The 25,554-nt window shown below is 42.8% G+C and overlaps 1 protein-coding gene across 1 annotated transcript in view; it reads right to left on the reverse strand.

The window, feature by feature from the left end:
- Positions 1-5,473: 5,473 nt before the first annotated feature.
- The window catches only part of ESPL1 (extra spindle pole bodies like 1, separase), an 810,416-nt gene continuing 790,335 nt past the window's right edge, over positions 5,474-25,554 (reverse strand). Inside the window, exon 31 of the mRNA XM_053708312.1 lies at positions 5,474-6,216. Within this exon, the coding sequence (XP_053564287.1) occupies positions 6,015-6,216 (202 nt within the window). The 3' untranslated portion in view covers positions 5,474-6,014. The remainder of the gene's footprint in view (positions 6,217-25,554) is intronic.

The raw sequence follows: 25,554 nt of genomic DNA on the forward strand, positions 1-25,554 counted from the left end.
AGCTTAAAAGACAAGCAGTCCGTACCCTCTACATACTGAAGATACAAAACAATAGTAATGAGCTAAAAATAGAGAGCTAACAAGCACTCCTAAAAGAGCCAAAGTATCGAATTTGTAAAATTTGGAAAAAGTATGCAGCGAAGACCAAGTCGCTGCCTTACAAATCTGTTCAACAGAAGCCTCATTTTTAAAAGCCCATGTGGAAGCCACTGCTCTGGTAGAATGAGCAGTAATTGTTTCAGGAGGCTGCTGGCCAGCAGTCTCATAGGCCAAACGGATGATGCTTTTCAGCCAAAAGGAAAGAGAGGTAGCGGTCGCCTTCTGACCTCTCCTCTTACCAGAATAGATAACAAACAAAGAAGTTGTTTGTCTGAAATCCTTAGTTGCTTGTAAATAGAACTTTAAAGCACGAACCACATCAAGATTGTGTAACAGACGTTCCTTCTTTGACGAAGGATTAGGACACAGAGAAGGAACAACAATTTCCTGGTTAATATTCTTATTAGACACAACCTTAGGAAGAAAACCGGGTTTGGTACGCAAAACTACCTTATCTGCATGGAACACCAGGTAAGGTGAATCACACTGTAAAGCAGATAACTCTGAAACTCTTCGAGCAGAAGAGATAGCTACCAAAAACAAAACTTTCCAAGATAAAAGCTTAATATCTATGGAATGTAAAGGTTCAAACGGAACCCCTTGCAAAACTGAAATTACTAAACTAAATTCAGACTCCATGGCGGAGCCACAGGTCTATAAACAGGCTTGATTCTGACTAAAGCCTGAGTAAACGCTTGAACGTCTGGTACCTCTGCCAGACGTTTGTGTAAAAGAATAGACAAAGCAGATATCTGTCCTTTTAAGGAACTAGCTGACAATCCTTTCTCCAATCCATCTTGGAGAAAAGACAGTATCCTGGGAATCCTAATCTTACTCCATGAGTAACCCTTGGATTCGCACCAAAGATATTTTCGCCAAATCTTATGGTAGATTTTCCTGGTGACAGGCTTTTTAGCCTGAATCAGGGTATCGATAACCGACTCAGAGAAACCACGCTTAGATAGAATTAGGCGTTCAATCTCCAAGCAGTCAGACGCAGAGAAATTAGATTTGGATGTTTGAAAGGACCTTGAAGTAGAAGGTCCTGCCTCATTGGCAGAGTCCATGGTGGAACGGATGACATGTCCACTAGGTCTGCATACCAGGTCCTGCGTGGCCACGCAGGCGCTATTAGAATCACTGACGCCCTCTCCTGCTTGATTCTGGCAACCAGACGAGGAAGGAGAGGAAACGGTGGAAACACATAGGCCAGATTGAAGGACCAAGGCACTGCTAGAGCATCTATCAACACCGCCTGGGGATCCCAGGACCTGGACCCATAGAGAGGAAGTTTGGCATTCTGACGGGACGCCATCAGATCCAATTCTGGAGTGCCCCATAGCTGAGTCAGCTGGGCAAATACCTCCGGGTGGAGTTCCCACTCCACCGGATGAAAAGTCTGACGACTTAGAAAATCCGCCTCCCAGTTGTCTACTCCTGGGATGTGAATTGCTGAGAGGTGGCAAGAGTGATCCTCCGCCCACCTAATTATTTTGGTTACTTCCATCATTGCTAGGGGACTCCTTGTTCCCCCTTGATGGTTGACGTAAGCTACAGTCGTGATGTTGTCCGACTGAAATCTGAGGAATTTGGCCGCAGCTAGCTGAGGCAATGCCTGAAGAGCGTTGAATATCGCCCTCAGTTCCAGAATGTTTATCGGGAGAAGAGCTTCTTCCCGAGACCATAAGCCCTGAGCTTTCAGGGAGTCCCAGACTGCACCCTAGCCCAACAGACTGGCGTCGGTCGTTACGATGATCCACTCTGGTCTGCGGAAACACATTCCCTGAGACAACCACCAGAGAAGAGAATCTCTGGTCCCCTGGTCCAACTGTATTTGAGGAGACAAATCTGCATAATCCCCATTCCACTGTTTGAGCATGCATAGTTGCAATGGTCTGAGGTGTATCCGTGCAAAAGGGACTATTTCCATTGCCGCTACCATTAGACCGATTGTCTCCATGCACTGAGCTACAGACGGCCGAGGAATGGAATTAAGAGCTCGGCAAGTAGTTAAGAGTTTTAACTTTCTGACCTCCGTCAGAAATATTTTCATTTCTACCGAGTCTATTAAGGTTCCTAGGAATGGAACTCTTGTGAGGGGGGAGAGAGAACTCTTTTTGATGTTCACCTTCCACTCGTGAGACCTCATAAAGGCCAATACAATTTCCGTGTGAGACTTGGCTCTTTGGAAAGGCGACGCCTGAATTAAGATGTCGTCTAGGTAAGGCGCCACTGCTATGCCCCGCGGTCTTAGAACCGCCAGAAGGGACCCTAGCACCTTTGTGAAAATTCTGGGAGCAGTGGCCAACCCGAAAGGAAGAGCCACAAACTGATAATGCTTGTCCAGAAAAGCGAACCTGAGAAACTGGTGATGATCTTTGTGGATAGGAATGTGCAGATACGCATCCTTTAGATCCACGGTAGTCATATATTGACTCTCCTGGATCATTGGTAAGATTGTCCGAATGGTCTCCATCTTGAATGATGGGACCCTGAGGAATTTGTTTAGAATTTTGAGATCCAGGATTGGTCTGAAAGTTCCTTCTTTTTTGGGAACCACAAACAGGTTTGAGTAAAAACCCAGTCCTTGTTCCACAATTGGAACTGGGTGGATCACTCCCATTGTATGTAGGTCTTCTACACAGCGTAAGAACGCCTCTTTCATTGTCTGGTCTGAGGACAGACGAGAAAAGTTGGAACCTTCCCCTTGGAGGGGAGTCCTTGAATTCTAGAAGATATCCCTGGGATACAATCTCTAAGGCCCAAGGATTGTGTATGTCTCTTGCCCAGGCCTGAGCGAAGAGAGAGAGTCTGCCCCCTACTAGATCTGGTCCCAGATCGGGGGCTACCCCTTCATGCTGTCTTGGAGGCAGCTGCAGGCTTCTTGGCCTGTTTACCCTTGTTCCAGCCCTGGTAAGGTTTCCAGGCTGCCCTGGGTTGTGAAGTGTTACCCTCTTGCTTTGCAGCAGGGGAGGATGAAGCGAGACCGCTCCTGAAATTTCGAAAGGAACGAAAAATATTTTGTTTGTTCTTTGTCTTAAAGGACTTTTAAAGCATGGCCTTTTCCCCCAGTGATTTCTGAGATAATTTCTTTCAATTCAGGCCCGAAAAGGGTCTTTCCTTTGAAAGGAATGTTCAGTAGTTTGGATTTTGACGACACATCGGCCGACCAGGACTTTAGCCATAGCGCCCTGCGCGCCAAAATGGCGAAACCTGAATTCTTTGCCGCTAACTTAGCTAGTTGGAAAGCGGCATCTGTGATAAAAGAATTAGCCAGCTTAAGAGCCTTAATTCTGTCCATAATGTCCTCAAATGAGGTCTCCGTCTGGAGCACATCTTCCAGCGCCTCGAACCAGAAAGCAGCTGCAGTAGTTACAGGAACAATACACGCTATAGGTTGGAGAAGAAAACCTTGATGAACAAAAATTTTCTTAAGTAAACCCTAACTAATTTTTTATCCATAGGGTCTTTAAAAGCACAACTGTCCTCAATTGGTATGGTTGTGCGTTTAGCAAGTGAAGAAACGGCCCCCTCCACCTTAGGGACCGTCTGTCACGAGTCCTGCGTGGAGTCAGATATGGGGAACATTTTCTTAAAAACAGGAGGGGGAACAAAAGAATACCTGGTCTATCCCACTCCCTAGTTACTATATCCGCAATCCTCTAGGGACCGGGAACACATCAGTGTAAACAGGAACTTCTAGGTACTTGTCCATTTTACACAATTTCTCTGGAACCACCAAAGGGTCGCAGTCATCCAGAGTAACTAATACCTCCCTGAGTAATAAGCGGAGGTGTTCTAGTTTAAATTTAAAAGCCAATGTATCCGAGTCTGTCTGAGGAGCAACCTTTCCCGAATCGAAAATTTCTCCCTCAGACAGCACATCCCTCGCCCCCATTTCAGAGCGTTGTGAGTGTATATCGGATACGGCTACCAAAGCGTCAGAATGCTCAGAATCTGTTCTTAAAACAGAGCTATCACGCTTTGCAGGTAACACGGGCAGTTTAGATAAAAACACAGAGGGTATTATCCATAACTGCCACCAAGTCTTGCAAGGTAAAAGAGTTAGACGCACTAGAGGTGCTAGACGTCGCTTGAGCGGGCGTAACTGGTTGTGACACTTGGGGAGAGGTTAACGGGTTAACCTCATTACCTTCTGTCTGAGAATCATCTTGGGCCACATTTTTAAGTGCAACAATATGTTCTTTAAAGTGTATAGACATATCAGTACAAGTGGGACACATTCTGTTGCCATAAAATAGTGTCAACCAGCATAAATTAGCCCTGTTATGTAAGCTTGCAATTCCATACTTAGTCTCTGAATAAAGCTTACCCTTCCCTCATGGGGATCTTATCAGTCCTTTTCTAGCATTATCACAGTCTTGTCTAGAAATAAATGACTGAACATACCTTATTGCAGCCTAACCTGCAAACCGTTCCCCCAAACTGAAGTTTTCTTGTACTCCTCAGTCCTGTGTGGGAACAGCAGTGGATTTTAGTTACAACATGCTAAAATCATCTTCCTCACTGCAGAAATCTTCATCTCTTGTCTGCTAGAGAGTAAATAGTACACACCGGTACCATTTAAAATAACAAACTTTTTCTTGTAGAACAAAACCTACAAATCTAACACCACATTCACTTTACCCTTCCGAGAGAGACCCTATTGCTTAGAGCCGGCAAAGAGAATGACTGGGGGGTGGAGCTAGAGGGGGAGCTGTATGGACGGCTCTGCTGTGTGCTCTCTTTGCCACTTCCTGTTAGGAAGGAGAATATCCCACAAGTAAAGGATGAACCCATGGACTGGATACACCTTACAAAAGAAACTGCACTTACCTCTATGCTGAGGGTACAGCATGATTACTTCACAGTATCAAGAGGTCCCATCTTCCTCCTGAGGTCCTGTGAAAAGCAGGGTCTTGGTTACAACCTCAAAATACCATATACAGATAATGCAGCACAAATATGGGAGGCGCAGTGGATACAAAAATCCCCTAGTTCCCATAGTCTAGAAGACTATTCACAAGCTGCTCTGTAATAAAAACAGCACACATCGGTATCGTTTGAAAATAAAAAACTCTTGATTGAAGAATCTAAACTAACACCTCACTTTAACTCTTCCTATCACTAACACAGGTAAAGAGAATGACTGGGGTGGAAGGGAAGGGAGGAGCTATATATACAGCTCTGCTGTGGAGCTCTTTGCCTCCTCCTGCTGACCAGGAGGCGTAATTCCACAAGGATGAAATCCGTGGACTCGTCATATCTTGTAAAAGAAAAAGGTGTTTGTATGGTTTAATTTTACACATCCTTTACATTCATTACCATATACTCATGAAAGCAGGAGAATATATACAAATAAAACACCAACTAATATATTTATATATTTATTATACAAATTTATATTAGCATTCAAAACATTTAATACATTAGATGTATTTTCTTAAATTTCAACTTCTAAAAAAGTGCTACTGAAATTACAAAGAAATAAAAACTCTTTACTTAAGAGTTGTTGCATTGTGTAATAAATGCATGCTTGTATTTATAAAGGACGAGGTCAATAAAATAGTATCAAATTTATCATAAATTACAGTTAAAGACAAATATAGAACATTGGCAACTTCTGTGACTGCAATGTCTTTAACAATTTATATATACACAATAGAGGTCTACAGCAGCACATAAAAGGGTAAAGTCCTATCATCTGCTTAAATTAAAGACATAAAAAGACTTAAATCCAGTGACTGCCAGGCATCAGAACATGCATCTTGAACAGGACGAACAAAGCAGCAGTGTAATAAATATTGCAGTTTCTCCTGATGATTAAGGCAAATTTGAAGATGCTTTCCCTATTTAAAAGTGAATAATAAAATATACTCTCTGTACAATGGCCTTTAGCCAGTCAAGCTCATGAGTCATTGCAGGTTGACGGGCAAGCCATAGGCAACAGGCGCAGCACCAATTATGTACTTCAGCTTGGGAGCCTGGCGAGACTCTGACAGAAACTTCAGAAGGGGAGCACCAGGACCTGCCTTGAGCCAGCCTTGCAGGAATGCTACTGTGTATCGATCAATCTCACGGTCTGTGACATCCCACAAGTTCCCGAGCACCAGAGGGCTAAAAGAAAATACAAAGGAAGAAATGTCAGAACTATATCAGGAAGCAAGTTAGTATGATGCAATAACAGGGCTGAATGACACTTTATTATTCACTCTTTATACGTGGCAGTAAACAGATTTTGTGGGTTACATCATTCAAAAACATAATTTATGCTTACCTGATAAATTCCTTTCTCCTGTAGTGTAGTCAGTCCACGGGTCATCATTACTTATGGGATATTAACTCCTCCCCAACAGGAAGTGCAAGAGTATCACCCAAGCAGAGCTGCTATATAGCTCCTCCCCTCTATGTCACACCCAGTCATTCGACCGAGAACCAAACGAGAAAGGAGAAACTATAGGGTGCAGTGGTGACTGGAGTATAATTAAAAATTTTTGACCTGCCTTAAAAAACAGGGCGGGCCGTGGACTGACTACACTACAGGAGAAAGGAATTTATCAGGTAAGCATAAATTATGTTTTCTCCTGTTAAGTGTAGTCAGTCCACGGGTCATCATTACTTATGGGATACCAATACCAAAGCTAAGTACACGGATGACGGGAGGGACAGGCAGGATCTCTATACGGAAGGAACCACTGCCTGAAGAACCTTTCTCCCAAAAACAGCCTCCGAAGAAGCAAAAGTGTCAAATTTGTAAAATTTGGAAAAAGTATGAAGAGAAGACCAAGTTGCAGCCTTGCAAATCTGTTCAACAGAGGCCTCGTTCTTAAAGGCCCAAGTGGAAGCCACAGCTCTAGTAGAATGAGCTGTAATCCTTTCAGGAGGTTGCTGTCCAGCAGTCTCATAGGCTAAGCGTATTATGCTACGAAGCCAAAAGGATAGAGAGGTAGCAGATGCCTTTTGACCTCTCCTCTGTCCAGAATAAACGACAAACAGGGAAGAAGTTTGTCGAAAATCTTTAGTTGCCTGTAAATAAAATTTCAGGGCACGGACTACATCTAGATTGTGCAGAAGTCGTTCCTTCTTTGAAGAAGGGTTAGGACACAATGATGGAACAACAATCTCTTGATTGATATTCTTGTTAGTGACTACCTTAGGTAAGAACCCAGGTTTAGTACGCAGAACTACCTTATCTGAATGAAAAATCAGATACGGAGAATCACAATGTAAGGCTGATAATTCAGAGACTCTACGAGCCGAGGAAATAGCCATTAAAAACAGAACTTTCCAAGATAACAGCTTGATATCAATGGAGTGAAGGGGTTCAAACGGAACACCCTGTAAAACGTTAAGAACTAAGTTTAAGCTCCACGGCGGAGCAACAGATTTAAACACAGGCTTAATCCTGGCCAAAGCCTGACAAAAAGCCTGAACGTCTGGAACTTCTGACAGACGCTTGTGTAAAAGGATGGACAGAGCTGAGATCTGTCCCTTTAACGAACTAGCAGATAAACCCTTTTCTAAACCTTCTTGTAGAAAAGACAATATCCTAGGAATCCTAACCTTACTCCATGAGTAACCCTTGGATTCGCACCAGTGTAAGTATTTACGCCATATTTTATGGTAAATTTTCCTGGTAACAGGTTTCCTAGCCTGTATTAAGGTATCAATTACTGGCTCAGAAAATCCACGCTTTGATAAAATTAAGCGTTCAATTTCCATGCAGTCAGCTTCAGAGAAGTTAGATTTTGATGTTTGAAAGGACCCTGAATTAGAAGGTCCTGTCTCAGAGGCAGAGACCAAGGTGGACAGGATGACATGTCCACTAGATCTGCATACCAGGTCCTGCATGGCCACGCAGGCGCTATTAGAATCACTGATGCTTTCTCCTGTTTGATCCTGGCAATCAAACGAGGAAGCATCGGGAAGGGTGGAAACGCATAAGCCATCCTGAAGGTCCAAGGTGCTGTCAAGGCATCTATCAGGACCGCTCCCGGGTCAATGGACCTGGACCCGTAACGAGGAAGCTTGGCGTTCCGGCGAGACGCCATGAGATCCATATCTGGTTTGCCCCAACGACGAAGTATTTGGGCAAAGACCTCCGGATGAAGTTCCCACTCCCCCGGATGAAAAGTCTGGCGACTTAGGAAATCCGCCTCCCAGTTGTCCACTCCTGGGATGTGGATCGCTGACAGGTGGCAAGAGTGAGACTCTGCCCAGCGAATTATCTTTGATACTTCCATCATCGCTAAGGAACTTCTTGTCCCTACCTGATGGTTGATGTAAGCCACAGTCGTGATGTTGTCCGACTGAAACCTGATAAACCTCAGAGTTGCTAACTGAGGCCAAGCCAGAAGGGCATTGAGAACTTCAGTCATAACATTAGCCATGTCTTGTAAAGTGATTTGTAATGGCCGCCCTGATGTACTTGGCGTTACAATATCACGCACCTCCTGAGCGGGAGATGCAGGTACTGACACGTGAGGCAAGTTAGTCGGCATAACTTCCCCCTCGTTGTCTGGTGAATGTTGCTTAACATGTACAGATTGACTTTTATTTAAAGTAGCATCAATGCAATTAGTACATAAATTTCTATTGGGCTCCACCTTGGCTTTTGAACATATTGCACAAAGAGTTTCCTCTGTGTCAGACATGTTTAAACAAACTAGCAATTAACTAAATTTACAAGCAATATGTAAAATCGTTACTGTGCCTTTAAGAAGCACACAAAAAACTGACACAGTTGAATAAAAATGAACCGGATTAATTATATAAACCAAATTTAGCAAAGGATTGCACACATTAGCAATGGATGATTAACCCTTAATATCAGAAAAAAACGTATAACAATTGACAATATAAGCGTTTTTATCACAGTCAAGCACAGTCTCACAGGTCTGCTGTGAGTGATTACCTCCCTCAAAACTAGTTTTGAAGACCCCTGAGCTCTGTGGAGACATCCTGGATCATGCAGGGAGAAAAAGACAGACTGTGACTGAATTTCTGATGCGTAGTAAAAGCGCCAAAATAGGCCCCTCCCACTCACACTACAACAGTGAGGGAAGCTCAGTAAACTGTTTTAATTTAAAACAACGACAGCCATGTGGAAAATAAAGCCCAAAACAATTTTCACCAAGTACCTCAGATAATTAAACGATTTAACATGCCAGTAAACGTTTAAAATCTAATATATGAAATGTCATTAAAAAGCCTGCTGCTAGTCGCTCACACTGCAAGTTAGGCTAAAAGTTATATGCATACAGTATTTTCCCAGTGAAGTGCCATTCCCCAGAAATACTTAAGTGTAAACATATATACATGTCAGCCTGATACCAGTTGCTACTACTGCATTTAAGGCTGTACTTACATTATATCGGTATTAGCAGTATTTTCAAAGTCAATTCCATTCCTTAGAAAATAATATACTGCAACATACCTCTTTGCAGGTGAACCTGCCCGCTGTCCCCTGATCTGAAGTTACCTTACTCCTCAGAATGGCCGAGAACAGCAAACGGATCTTAGTTACGTCCGCTAAGATCATAAACAAAAACTCTAGATTCTTCTTCAAATTCTGCCTGAGAAGGAAACAACACACTCCGGTGTCGTTTAAAATAACAAACTTTTGATTGAAGATATAAAAAAACATAATTTATGTAAGAACTTACCTGATAAATTCATTTCTTTCATATTAGCAAGAGTCCATGAGCTAGTGACGTATGGGATATACATTCCTACCAGGAGGGGCAAAGTTTCCCAAACCTTAAAATGCCTATAAATACACCCCTCACCACACCCACAATTCAGTTTAACGAATAGCCAAGAAGTGGGGTGATAAAAAAGTGAAAGCATATAAAATAAGGAATTGGAATAATTGTGCTTTATACAAAAAAATCATAACCACCACAAAAAGGGTGGGCCTCATGGACTCTTGCTAATATGAAAGAAATGAATTTATCAGGTAAGTTCTTACATAAATTATGTTTTCTTTCATGTAATTAGCAAGAGTCCATGAGCTAGTGACGTATGGGATAATGATTACCCAAGATGTGGATCTTTCCACGCAAGAGTCACTAGAGAGGGAGGGATAAAATAAAAACAGCCAATTCCTGCTGAAAATAATCCACACCCAAAATAAAGTTTAATAAAAAACATAAGCAGAAGATTCAGACTGAAACCGCTGCCTGAAGTACTTTTCTACCAAAAATTGCTTCAGAAGAAGAAAATACATCAAAAAGGTAGAATTGAAAAAGTATGCAAAGAGGACCAAGTTGCTGCTTTGCAAATCTGATCAACCGAAGCTTCATTCCTAAACGCCCAGGAAGTAGAAACTGACCTGGTAGAATGAGCTGTAATCCTCTGAGGCTGAGTTTTACCCGACTCAACATAGGCAAGATGAATTAAAGATTTCAACCAAGATGCCAAAGAAATGGCAGAAGCTTTCTGGCCTTTTCTAGAACCGGAAAAGATAACAAATAGACTAGAAGTCTTTCGGAAAGACTTAGTAGCTTCAACACAATATTTCAAAGCTCTAAAAACATGCAAAGAATGCAATGCTTTCTCCTTAGAATTCTTAAGATTAGGACATAATGAAGGAACCACAATTTCTCTACTAATGTTGTTGGAAATCACAACTTTAGGTAAAAATTCAAAAGAAGTTCGCAACACCGCCTTATCCTGATGAAAAATCAGAAAAGGAGACTCACAAGAAAAGAGCAGATAATTCAGAAACTCTTCTGGCAGAAGAGATGGCCAAAAGGAACAAAACTTCCCAAGAAAGTAATTTAATGACCAATGAATGCATAGGTTCAAAGGGAGGAGCTTGAAGAGCTCCCAGAACCAAAATCAAACTCCAAGGAGGAGAAATTGACTTAATGACAGGTTTTATACGAACCAAAGCTTGTACAAAACAATGAATATCAGGAAGAATAGCAATCTTTCTGTGAAAAAGAACAGAAAGAGCAGATATTTGTCCTTTCAAGGAACTTGCAGACAAACCCTTATCTAAACCATCCTGAAGAAACTGAAAAAAATTCTCGGCATTCTAAAAGAATGCCAAGAAAAATGATGAGAAAGACACCAAAAAATATAAGTCTTCCAGACTCTATAATATATCTCTCTAGATGCAGATTTACGAGCCTGTAACATAGTATTAATCACAGAGTCAGAGAAATCTCTTTGACCAAGAATCAAGCATTCAATCTCCATACCTTTAAATTTAAGGATTTCAGATCCTGATGGAAAAAAGGACCTTGCGACAGAAAGTCTGGTCTAACGGAAGAGTCCATGGTTGGCAAGAGGCCATCCGGACAAGATCCGCATACCAAACCTGTGAGGCCATGCCGGAGCTACCAGCAGAACAAACGAGCATTCCTTCAGTATCTTGGAGATTACTCTTGGAAGAAGAACTAGAGGCGGAAAGATATAGGCAGGATGATACTTCCAAGGAAGTGAAAATGCATCCACTGCCTCCGCCTGAGGATCCCGGGATCTGGACAGATATCTGGGAAGTTTCTTGTTTAGATGAGACGCCATCAGATCTATTTCTGGAAGTTCCCACATTTGAACAATCTGAAGAAATACCTCTGGGTGAAGAGACCATTCGCCCGGATGGAACATTTGGCGACTGAGATAATCCGCTTCCCAATTGTCTACACCTGGGATATAAACCGCAGAGATTAGACAGGAGCTGGATTCCGCCCAAACCAAAAAAATTCGAGATACTTCTTTCATAGCCAGAGGACTGAGTCCCTCCTTGATGATTGATGTATGCCACAGTTGTGACATTGTCTGTCTGAAAACAAATGAACGATTCTCTCTACAGAAGAGGCCAAAACTGAAGAGCTCTGAAAATTGCACGGAGTTCCAAAATATTGATCGGTAATCTCACCTCCTGAGATTCCCAAACTCCTTGTGCCGTCAGAGATCCCCACACAGCTCCCCAACCTGTGAGACTTGTATCTGTTGAAATTACAGTCCAGGTCGGAAGCACAAAAAGAAGCCCCCTAAATTAAACGATGGTGATCTGTCCACCACGTTAGAGAGTGTCGAACAATCGTTTTTTAAAGATATAAATTGAGATATCTTTGTGTAATCCTTGCACCATTGATTCAGCATACAGAGCTGAAGAGGTCGCATGTGAAAACGAGCAAAGGGGATCGCGTCCGATGCAGCAGTCATAAGACCTAGAATTTCCATGCATAAGGTTACCGAAGGGAATGATTGTGACTGAAGGTTTCGACAAGCTGAAATCAATTTTAGACGTCTTTTGTCTGTTAAAGACAGAGTCATGGACACTGAATCTATCTGGAAACCCAGAAAGGTTACCCTTGACTGAGGAATCAATGAACTTTTTGGTAAATTGATCCTCCAACCATGATCTTGAAGAAACAACAAAAATCGATTCGCATGAGATTCTTCGAATGAGAAGACTGAGCAAATACCAAGATAATCGTCCAAATAAGGAAATACCAAAACCCCGTTCTCTGAATACAGAAAGAAGGGCACCGAGAATCTTTGAAAAAAATTCTTGGAACTGAGGCTAGGCCAAACGGTAGAGCCACAAAACTGGTAATGCTTGTCTAAAAAGAGAATCTCAGACACTAAAAATGATCTGGATGAATCGGAATATGCAGATACACATCCTGTAAATCTATTGTAGACATATAATGCCCTTACTAAACAAAAGGCAGAATAGTCCTACAGTAACCATCTTGAATGTTGGTATCCTTACATAACGATTCAATATTGATAGATCCGGAACTGGTCTGAAGGAATTGACCTTCTTTGGTACAATGAAGAGATAAAATAAAACCCTAGTCCCTGTTCCAGAACTGGAACTGGCATAATTACTCCAGCCAACTCTAGATCTGAAACACATTTCAGAAATGCTGAGCCTTGCTGTGTTAACTGGGACACGGGAAAGAAAAAAATCTCTTAGCAGGAGGCCTTAACTTGAAGCCAATTCTGTACCTTTCTGAAACAATGTTCTGAAACCAGAGATTGAGAACGGAATTGATCCAAATTCCTTTGAAGAAAACGTAATCTGTCCCATACCAGCTGAACTGGAAAAAAGGGCCGCACCTTCATGGGTACTTAGGAGCTGACTATAGGTTTCTATAAGGCTTGGATATATTCCAAACTGGAAAAAGTTTCCAAACTGATACCGCTCCTGAGGATGAAGGATCAGGCTTTTGTTCCTTATTATGAAAAAAAGAACGAAAAAATGATTATTACCCTGGACAGAAAGGGAAAACAAAGTTGACTTAGAAGACATATCAGCATTCCAAGTTTAATCCATAAAGCTTTTCTAGCTAAAATAGCTAGAGACATATACCTGACATCAACACTAATGATATCAAAAGATGGTATCACCAATAAAATTATTAGCATGTTATAGAATAATAATAATGCTATAAAATTATGATCTGTTACTTGTTGTGCTAAAACTTCTAACCAAAAAGTTGAAGCTGCAGCAACATCCGGTAAAAATATAGCAGGTCTAAGAAGATTACCTGAACATAAGTAAACTTTTCTTAGAAAGGATTCAATTTTCTTATCTAAAGGATCCTTAAATTTAGTACTATCTGCCGTAGAAATAGTAGTACATTTTAGCAGGAATAGAGACAGCCCCAAACCTTAGGGATTTTGTCCCAAAAAAACTCTAATCTGTCAGATGGCACAGGATATAATTGCTTAAACGTTTAGAAGGAGTAAAAGAATTACCCAAATTATTCCATTCCCTGGAAATTACTTCAGAAAAAACATCAGGGAGATTAAACACTTCTGGAATAACTACAGGAGATTTAAAAACCCTATTTAAACGTTTGGATTCAGTATCAAGAGGACCAGAATCCTCTATATCTAAAGCAATTAATACTTCTTTAAAATAAAGAACGAATAAATTCCATCTTGAACAAATACAAAGATTTATCAGCATCAACCTCTGAGACAGAAACCTCTGAACCAGAAGAACCATTATCAGTATCAGAATGATGATGTTCATTTAAAAATTCATCTGAAAAAAAGAGAAGTTTTAAAGGACTTTTATGTAAACTAGAAGGAGAAATAACAGACATAGCCTTCTAAATGGATTTAAAAAAATAAAATCTCTTATGTTTATCAGGAACACTCTGAAATTTAGATGTTGACGGAACAGCAACAGGTAATATAACAGTACTAAAGGAAATTTTATCTGCATTAATAAGTTTGTCATGACATGCAATACAAACAACAGCTGGAGAAACAGATACCAAAAATTTATAGCAGATACACTTAGCTTGGTAGCTCCAGCCCCGGCAGTGATTTTCCTAAAGTATCTTCTGACTCAGTTGCAACGTGGAACATCTTGCAATATGTAATAGAAAAAACAACATATAAAGCAAAATTGAACAAAATCCTTAAATGACAGTTTCAGGAATGGGAAAAAAATGCCAGTGAACAAGCTTCTAGCAACCAGAAGCAATAAATAATGAGACTTAAATAATGTGGAGACAAAAGCGACGCCCATATTTTTTTAGCGCCAAACAAGACGCCCACATTATTTGGCGCCTAAATGCTTTTGGCGCCAAAAATGACGCCACATCCGGAACGCCGACATTTTTGGCGCAAAATAACGTCAAAAAAATGACGCAACTTCCGGCGACACGTATGACGCCGGAAACGGAAAAGAATTTTTGCGCCAAAAAAATCCGCGCCAAGAATGACGCAATAAAATGAAGCATTTTCAGCCCCCGCAAGCCTAACAGCCCACAGGGAAAAAAGAGTCAAATTTTTGAAAGGTAAGAAAAAATGATTAATTCAAATGCATTATCCCAAATATGAAACTGATTGTCTGAAAAATAAGGAAAGTTGAACATTCTGAGTCAAGGCAAATAAATGTTTGAATACATATATTTAGAACTTTATAAACAAAGTGCCCAACCATAGCTTAGAGTGTCACAGAAAATAAGATTTACTTACCCCAGGACACTCATCTACATGTTTGTAGAAAGCCAAACCAGTACTGAAACGAGAATCAGCAGAGGTAATGGTATATATAAGAGTATATCGTTGATCTGAAAAGGGAGGTAAGAGATGAATCTCTACGACCGATAACAGAGAACCTATGAAATAGACCCCGTAGAAGGAGATCACTGCATTCAAATAGGCAATACTCTCCTCACATCCCTCTGACATTCACTGCACGCTGAGAGGAAAACCGGGCTCCAACTTGCTGCGGAGCGCATATCAACGTAGAATCTAGCACAAACTTACTTCACCACCTCCATCGGAGGCAAAGTTTGTAAAACTGAATTGTGGGTGTGGTGAGGGGTGTATTTATAGGCATTTTAAGGTTTGGGAAACTTTGCCCCTCCTGGTAGGAATGTATATCCCATACGTCACTAGCTCATGGACTCTTGCTAATTACATGAAAGAAACTAAGTTTAATCACCACAGTCCTCTCACACATCCTATCTATTAGTTGGGTGCAAGAGAATGACGAGGTGTGACGTAGAGGGGAGGAGCTATATAGCAGCTCTGCTTGGGTGATCCTCTTGCACTTCCTGTTGGGGAGGAGTTAATATCCCATAAGTAATGATGACCCGTGGACTGACTACACTTAACAGGAGAAATAAAATTAGCAACTAGGTATATATTCATTTCTAACCAAAAGGAATTGCAGGTCATACTTGCAAAATTAAAACAATTTAGAACTTATCTATGGTTAGGCTAATACACTTGTATGCCTAAAACACGTTTAAAAAACATCTTTTAACTCAACACTCAAATATTCAGCAGGTCTAAGGCATTGAATGGGATATACGGATGCAATCCTGTCTGTTGCCCTTGTAGTCCTGGTTATCTCTTCTGACAACACAAACTTGCAGTTTCTGGGCGGCAGACATCTGACTTCATATGGTAAAGGAGTTCCCTTAACATATGATACCAGATCGCTGATGTATATAGCCAAGCAAGGACAAGAAGAAAAGGTAGGAAAGGACAAGAAGAAAAGGTAGGAAAGGACAAGAAGAAAAGGTAGGAAAGGACAAGAAGAAGAAAAAATTATGCTTACCAGATAATTTCCTTCTGTATGAGGAGAGTCCACACCTTCATTCTTTACTTGTGGGAAATACAGAACCTGGCCACCAGGAGGAGGCAAAGACACCCCCGCTAAAGGCTTAAATACCTCCCCCACTTCCCTCATATTCCAGTCATTCTGCCAAGGGAACAAGGAACAGGAGGAGAAATATCAGGGTATAAAGGGTGCCAGATGAACAAACAAAAATTTTGATTCGCCCAATGGAGAACACGGGCGGGGGCCATAGACTCTCCTCATAAAGAAAGAAAAGGACATTATCTGGTAAGCATAATTAATGTTTTCCTTCTTAATAAAAGGAGAGTCCACAGCTTCATTCCTTACTTGTGGGAAACATATACCTAAGCTCTAGAGGACACTGAATGAAACAGGAGGGTAAAAAGAAGTGAACCCTATTCTGAGGGCACCACACAGCCTGCAAAACATTTCTCCCAAAAGCTGCTTCAGCCGAAGCAAAAACGTCAACATTTTGAAAAGGTATGTAAGGAGGACCAGGTAGCCACCCTACAAATCTGCTCCATAGAGGCCTCATTCTTAAAAGCCCATGAGGAAGCAACAGCTCTAGTTTAATGAGCCTTAATCCTCTGAGGAGGCTTAGGTCCCACTGTCTCATATGCTAAACGAATAATACTCCTCCACCAAAAAGATAGGGAAGTGGAAGAGGCCTTCTGCCCTCTACGCTTCTCAGAATAGACAACAAACAAAGAAGTCTGTCTAAAATCCTTCGTAGCTTGAAGATAGAACTTCAAAGCTCGAACCACATCCAAATTATGAAGTAACTACAATCTCCTGATTGATGTTGCAATCAGAAACTACCTTAGGAGTTCGAAGAACAGCCTTATTAGCATGAAAAAACAGGTAAGGAGGCTTACATTGCAAGGCAGCTGTCACAGATACCAGACAGCTAAGGCTACCCCCCACCCCCCTACAGCCTCACCCCTGTTGTTTCTCAGTGGTTTTGGGCTCCTCAGAGCAACCACAATCCCTGGAAGCTTTTGTTTGCTTGTCTTGTGAAGAGCTGGTGTATGACCAGGAAAACCCTCCTAGGCTGGCCGGGCTCCTTGAACTCCCGGTCGGCCGCCTAACAACGGACACCAGCCTAACCCCTCTCAGGTTGTCCAGGCTCCTGGAACTCCTGGTCGGCCACAGGAGAGCAGGATACCCGCTAACTTTACCCCTGGTCGCACCAGCAACCATGTGCCCCAGAGCTCCACTCTTTTGGGGATTAGTAGCCCCTAGGGAGGACAAGAGGTAGGGGAATTACCGGAGGGGAGCTGCTTTGGGAACCGAGGGTTTTTGACACCCCTACCCCCATAACTTCAACGGGCTGTATCTCCGGAGGCGCCAGTCAGTCTGGAGGGGCGAGAATGGCGGGAAAACTGTCTCCATATCTTATCAAGGTGTGTGTGTATAAAAGATGTGTGTTTGTCCCAATAAAGTCAGTTCTTATTTCACCTGAATGCTAGTCTGTCTAGTCATTTAGGTGGGCTCCTGCTAGAATCACTTTCCTGAGCTACATAGCAGCCTGTTCCAGACAGAGGAAGGACCCTCAGGCAAAGCTACCTAGTCTGGGTAGCTGGAGTCTGAGTACTGGTGCTGTCGGGCATCAGGGGTGGCTACCGGCTGTGGTCACTTGCCAGCTACATAGCTGCAGTCGGCAGGGAGGAAGGAGGACCCGTTTGGCGGAGCTACCCAGTCGGGGTAGCCGGGGAATCCGTCACAGCAGCCATCTCAGAAACTCTGCATGTCGAAGCAATAGCCAGTAATAAATAACCTTCCAAGACAGTAATTTAATATCAACTACATGCATAGGCTCAAATGGAGCCCTCTGCAAAACTTTAAGAACCAGATTTAAAATCCAAGGAGGAGCGTTCAATCTAAACACAGTCCTGATTCTAGCCAAAGCCTGAACAAAAGACATCAGGAAGCTCAGCAAGTCTCCTGTGCAATAAAACAGATAGGGCCGAAATCTGTCCCTTTAGGGAACTAGCAGAAGGTCCTTCTCTAGACCATCTCGGAGAAAGGAAAAAATCCTGGAAACCTTTGACTTATGCCATGGTAAACCACGCTCTTCACACCAGAATAAGTAGGTCCTCCACACCTTATGATAGATGTGATGAGTGACCGGCTTTCGAGCTTGAATGATAGTATCAATCACTCTCTCAGAAAAGCCTCTCTTGGCTAGGACTAAGCGTTCAATCTCCATGCAGTCAGCCTCAGAGAATCTAGATTTTGATGAACAAAAGGACCCTGTTCCATCCCTGCGACAAGGTAACCTCCATGGAGGAGATGAAGACATCCCCACTAGGTCCGCAAACCCCATCCTTCACAGCCACAATGGAGCAATTAGTATTGCCGAAGCTTGCTCCTGCTTGATGCGGGCCACTACACGAGGAAGAAGTGGTAGTGTTGGAAAAATGTAAAAAGTAGATTGAACCTCCAAGGCACTGCTAATGCATCTATTAGCTCCGCCTGAGGATCCCTGGACCGTGACCCGTATCTGGGCAGCTTGGTATCGAGCCGGGACGCCATGAGATCTATCTCCGGCGTCCCCCATCTGTTGCAAATTTCCGCAAACACCTTCGGGATGGAGAGACCATTCCATCTAATAAAAGGATTGTCTGCTGAGGAAGTCCGCTTCCTAGTTGTCTACACCCGGAATGTGGATCGCTGAAAGAGAGCAGTTGTGAACCTCCGCCCATTCCAGATTCCGAGATACTTCCCTCATTGCTTGGGAGCTCCTCATTCCCCCCTGATGGTTGATGTAAGCCACAGAGGTAATGTTGTCTGATTGGAATCTGATAAACTGGGACAAACACAGAAGAGGCCAAGACTTCAGATCGGGAGGAGAGATTCCTCTTGATTCCACAGGCCCTGTGCCCTCCTGGCACCCCAAACAGCTCCCCATCCTGACAGACTTGCGTCCGTAGTCACAATCTCCCAGGATGGTCTCAAGAAGGATGTCCCTTGGGACAGGTGATCTGGATAGAGCCACCAAGAGAGCGATTCTCTCGACTGGTTGTCCAGAGAAATCAGCATGCACAGCTGAAGAGGTTAGACGGAATTCGGCGAATGGAATGTCTATGCTGGATACCATGAGCCCAATTACCTCCATACACCGGGCCACAGAGGGCCTTAAGGAGGCATTATGGTACCCAGGAATTCCACCCTGGTACTGGGAACAAGAAAACTCTTTTCTAAATTTATCTTCCATTCACGAGATCGAAGAAGAAATACAAGAGCTTTTGAATGGTCCTCTGCCAGCCGACAGGATGGTGCCTGAACCAGGATGTCGTCCAAGTATGGCGCTACTGTTATACCTCTGGATCTCGCTACTGCGTGCAGAGCCCCCAGAATCTTCGTAAAGACTCTTGGGGCAGTAGCTAGACAAAATGGAAGTGCAACAAACAAAGTGCTGGTCCAGGAACGCCAATCTTAGGAACTTGAAGTGTTCCTTGTGGATTGGAACGTGAAGGTAAGCATCCTTCAAGTCTATCGTAGTCATGAACTGTCCTTCCTAAACTAAGGGCAGAATGGCCCGTATTGTCTCCATCTTGATTGATGGGACCGACAGGAACTTGTTTAAAGGGACACTGAACCCAATTTTTTTCTTTTGTAATTCAGATAGAGCATGCAATTTTAAGCAACTTTCTAATTTACTTGTTTGTTCAACCTGGCTTATGTGTTTCCACCATTTCCTCTCCTCCCTCGTCTGAATCAAACAGGAGAGAGCTTCGGTGATTTTGATAGCACCTGCGTGGCCACGCAGGACTTTGTATGCAGACCTGGTGGACATGTCATCTCTACCACCATGGACACTACCACTGAGACGGGACCTTCTCATTCAAGGTCCGTTCCAGCATCCAAATCTAGTTTCTCTGCGGCTGACCACCTGGAGATTGAACGCTTGATTTTATCCAAGCGGGGATTCTCTGAGTCAGTCATAGAAACCTTGATTCAGACTCGAAAGCCTGTCAGATTTATTGTAAGATATGGCGTAAATATCTTTATTGGTGTGAATCCAAAGGCTACTCATGGAGTAAGATCAGGATTCCTAGGATTTTGTCCTTTCTCCAAGAAGGATTGGAGAAGGGGTTATCAACTAATTCCCTAAAGGGACAGATATCTGCTTTGTCAATTTTACTGCACAAGCGTCTGGCAGATGTTCCAGACGTTCAGTCGTTTTGTCAGGCTTTAGTTAGAATCAAGCCTGTGTTTAAACCTGTTGCTCCGCCATGGAGTTTGAATTTAGGCCGCGGGGCATAGCTGTGGCGCCTTATCTGGACGATATCTTAATCCAGGCATCAACTTACCAACTAGCCAAGTCTCACACTGACATCGTGTTGGCTTTTCTAAGATCTCACGGGTGGAAGGTGAACGTAAAAAAGAGTTCACTTATCCCTCTCACAAGAGTTTCATTCCTGGGAACTCTGATAGATTTGGTGGACATGAAAATTTTTATGACAGAGGTCAGGAAATCAAAGATTTTATCCATCTGCCGAGCTCTTCTCGCTGGCATCTCAGACCACTGCAACTATGCATTCTCAAACAGTGGAATGGGGATTATGCAGATTTATCTACTCAGATAAATCTGAACCAAGAGACCAGAAGCTCTCTTCTTTGGTGGTTGTCACAGGATCATCACAGGATCATCTGTCCAAGGGAATGTGTTTCTGCAGGCCAGCGTGGGTCATAGTGACGACGGACGCCAGCCTATTGGGCTGGGGTGCAGTCTGGAATTCCCTGAAAGCACAGGGTTTGTGGACTCAGGAGGAGACTCTCCTTCCAATCAATATTCTAGAACTGAGAGTGATATTCAACGTGCTTCAGGCGTGGCCTCAGCTGCTTCCCAGTTCTCCACTCCTAGGATATAGAAAATCTGCTTCCCAGTTCTCCACTCCTAGGATATAGATTACTGATAGATGGCAAGAGTGAGTCTCTGCCCATCGAATTATTTTCGTAACCTCTATTATCGCTAGAGAACTCTTTGTTCCCCCTTGATGATTGATATATGCTACAGTCGTGATATTGTCCGACTGGAATCTTATGAATCTGGCCGAAGCCAGCTGAGGCCATGCCTGAAGCGCGTTGAATATCGCTCTCAGTTCTAGAATATTTATCGGGAGGAGAGCCTCCTCCTGAGTCCACACTCCCTGTGCTTTCCGGGAATTCCAGACTGCACCCCAGCCCAATAGGCTGGCGTCCGTCGTCACTATGACCCATGCTGGCCTGCGGAAAACACATTCCCTGGGACAGATGATCCTGTGACAACCACCAAAGAAGAGAGTCTCTGGTCTCTTGATCCAGGTTTATCTGAGGAGATAAATTTGCATAATCCCCATTCCACTGTTTGAGCATGTATAGTTGCAGTGGTCTGAGATGCAAGCGAGCAAACTGAACTATGTCCATTGCCGCTACCATTAGTCCAATTACCTCCATATACTGAGCCACTGACGGTCGAGGAATGGAATGAAGAGTTCGGTAGGTGGTTAAAATCTTTGATTTCCTGAGCTCCGTCAGAAAAATTTTCATGTCTACCGAATCTATCAGAGTTCCCAGGAATGGAACTCTTGTGAGAGGGGTAAGTGAACTCTTTTTTACTTTCACCTTCCACCCATGAGATCTGAGAAAAGCCAACACGATGTCCGTGTGAGATTTAGCTATTTGGTAAGTTGACGCCTGAAATAAGATATCGTCCAGATAAGGCGCCACTGCTATGCCCCGCGGCCTTAGAACTGCCAGAAGGGACCCTAGCACCTTTGTGAAAATTCTGGGAGCTGTGGCCAACCCGAAGGGAAAAGCCACAAACTGGTAATGCTTGTCCAGAAAGACTAACCTAAGAAACTGGTGATGATCTTTGTGGATCATTTTTTAAATCCACGGTGGTCATATATTGACCCTCCTGGATCATTGGTAAAATAGTCCGAATGGTCTCCATCTTGAAGGATGGGACTCAGAGGAATTTGTTTAGGATCTTGAGATCTAAAATTTTTGCAGCAGGGGAGGAGGAAGAGGGACCACCTTTGAAGTTTCGAAAGGAACAAAAATTATTTTTTTTGGTCCTCATCTTATTTGTCTTATCCTGAGGAAGGGCATAGCCCTTTCCTCCAGTGATGTCTGAAATGATCTCTTTCAGTTCAGGCCCGAATAGGGTCTTACCCTTGAAAGGGATGGCTAAAAGCTTAGGTTTTGATGACACGTCAGCAGACCAGGACTTAAGCCATAATGCTCTACGCGCTAAAATGGCAAAACCTGAATTCTTTGCCGCTAATTTAGCCAGTTGAAAAGCGGCATTTGTAATGAAAGAATTAGCTAGCTTGAGAGCTCTAATTCTATCCAGAATATCATCTAATGGGGTCTCAACCTGAAGAGCCTCTTCTAGAGCCTCAAACCAAAAAGCAGCTGCAGTAGTTACAGGAACAATGCACGCTATAGGTTGCAGAAGAAAACCCTGATGAATAAATATTTTCTTTAGAAGACCCTCTAATTTTTTATCCATAGGATCTTTGAAAGCACAACTGTCCTCAATAGGTATAGTTGTACGCTTAGCCAGGGTAGAAATAGCTCCCTCCACCTTAGGGACCGTCTGCCACGAATCCCGCATGGTGTCTGATATGGGAAACATTTTCTTAAAAGTAGGAGGGGGAGAAAACTGAATACCTGGTCTATCCCACTCCTTAGTAACAATGTCCGAAATCCTCTTAGGGACCGGAAAAACATTAGTGTAAGCAGGAACCTCTAGATATCTGTCCATTTTACACAATTTCTCTGGAATTACAATAGGGTCACAATCATCCAGAGTCGCTAAAACCTCCTTGAGCAACAAGCGGAGGTGTTCTAGTTTAAATTTAAAAGCCGTCATATCTGAATCTGTCTGAGGGAACATCTTTCCTGAATCAGAAATCTCTCCCTCAGACAGTAAATCCCTCACCCCAACTCAGAACATTGTGAGGGTACATCGGATATGGCTAATAAAACGTCAGAGGGCTCAGCATTTACTCTCACACCAGACCTACTGCGCTTCCCCTACAACCCAGACAGCTTAGATAAAACCTCTGAGAGGGTAGTATTCATAACTACGATCATATCTTGCAGGGTGAAAGAATTAGACGCACTAGAAGTACTTGGCGTCGCTTGTGCGGGCGTTAATGGTTGTGACACTTGGGGAGAATTAGACGGCATAACCTGATTCCCTTCTGACTGAGAATCATCCTGCGACATACTTTTAGTAGCTAAAATATGTTCTTTGCAATTTATTGCCCTTTCAGTGCATGAGGGACACATTTTAAGTGGGGGTTCCACAATGGCTTCTAAACACATTGAACATTGGCTTTCTTCAATGTCAGACATGTTAAACAGGCTAGTAATGACCACAAACAGGCTTGAAAACACTTTATTTAGTGAAAAAATAACAATCTTAAAAAACGGTACTGCGCCTTTAAGAGAAAAAAAGCATACACGTTCTGCAAAACTGCTTTAAATTAATCCAATCTTTCCAATTTTTTGTATAAGTATTCAAATTAAGCAGCTAAGTTTGCCCCACAAGGAAAGGAACACTTAACCCTTATGTAAAAAAACGGATTATTAATAACGGTTTCAATCCTGAAAAAACTCCCCCTGCACCTCGCCACAGCCCTGCTGTGGCGCCTACCTGCCCTCAGGGAACTGGAACAACAGGGTTAAAGCTTCGATTTGACCCAAAACTTCCACAAGGGCCCACCGGAGTTGGGGCTTGCTGCTAGACTTGCAAATACAACTGCGCAACTGAGGCGCGAAAATAGGCCCCGCCCATCTCACTCGATGTCTCTCAGCCCAAATGAACCGCACCAGAGCGGTCTCAAACTAGCCATGTGGGTTCTAAAACCCAGAAACAGAAGCCAAGTGTACCCTCTAATAAAGTATAAAAAAACTTCACTGCCAAAAACGTTATCAGTACTCCCAGGTCAATAAACGTTTGCCCACAAACATTCAAACTCAGTGTCAACCATTTTTTCTCAGCCCCTTTATGCAAGCTAAGTAATACCCCTCTCTGCTTACCCTTACCCTCATGGGGATACGGTCAGCCAATTCTGAAATACCACAGTCTCTCCAGAAAAAAATGACTGAACATACCTCACTGCTATATAGCATGAAAAACGTTCCTCACACTGAAGTTTCTTGTACTCCTCAGCCATTCTGTGGGAACAGCTCTGGATCTTAGAGACAAATGCTAAGATCATTATCCTCCAGGCAGAAGTCTTCATCCATCTGCTGCCTGAGAGAAAATAGTACACAACGGTACCATTTAAAATAAAAAACTCTTGCTTGAAGAAAATAAAAAACACAATTTATGCTTACCTGATAAATTTATTTCTCTTGTGGTGTATCCAGTCCACGGATCATCCATTACTTGTGGGATATTCTCATTCCCAACAGGAAGTTGCAAGAGGACACCCACAGCAGAGCTGTAATATAGCTCCTCCCCTAACTGTCATAGCCAGTCATTCGACCGAAAACAAGCCGAGAAAGGAAGAACCATAGGGTGTAGTGGTTACTGTAGTTTAAATTTAAAAATTACCTGCCTTAAAATGACAGGGCGGGCCGTGGACTGGATACACCACAAGAGAAATAAATTTATCAGGTAAGCATAAATTGTGTTTTCTCTTTTAAGGTGTATCCAGTCCACGGATCATCCATTACTTGTGGGATACCAATACCAAAGCTAAAGTACACGGATGAAGGGAGGGACAAGGCAGGAACTTAAATGGAAGGAACCACTGCCTGTAAAACCTCTCTCCCAAATATAGCCTCCGAAGAAGCAAAAGTATCAAATTTGTAAAATTTTGAAAAAGTATGAAGCGAAGACCAAGTCGCCGCCTTGCAAATCTGTTCAACAGAAGCCTCATTTTTAAAGGCCCAAGTGGAAGCCACAGCTCTAGTGGAATGAGCTGTAATCCTATCAGGAGGCTGCTGTCCAGCAGTCTCATAGGCTAAGCGGATTAAGCTTCTTAGCCAAAAAGAAAAAGAGGTTGCCAAAGCCTTTTGACCTCTCCTCTGTCCAGAGTAGACAACAAACAAAGCAGATGTTTGACGAAAATCTTTAGTAGCTTGTAAGTAAAACTTTAAAGCACAGACCACGTCCAGATTGTGTAACACAAGGATGGAACCACAATCTCTTGATTGATATTCTTGTTAGATACCACCTTAGGTAAGAACCCAGGTTTGGTACGCAGGACTACCTTATCCTTAGTAAAAATCAGATAAGGAGAATCACATTGTAAGGCAGATAGCTCAGAGACTCTACGAGCCGAGGAAATAGCTACCAAAAAAAAAAAAAAAAAAAACTTTCCAAGATAAAAGTTTGATATCTATGGAATGAAGAGGTTCAAACGGAACTCCTT

This window comes from Bombina bombina, chromosome 3 (genome assembly GCF_027579735.1).
Source record: "Bombina bombina isolate aBomBom1 chromosome 3, aBomBom1.pri, whole genome shotgun sequence".
Taxonomy (NCBI): domain Eukaryota; kingdom Metazoa; phylum Chordata; class Amphibia; order Anura; family Bombinatoridae; genus Bombina; species Bombina bombina.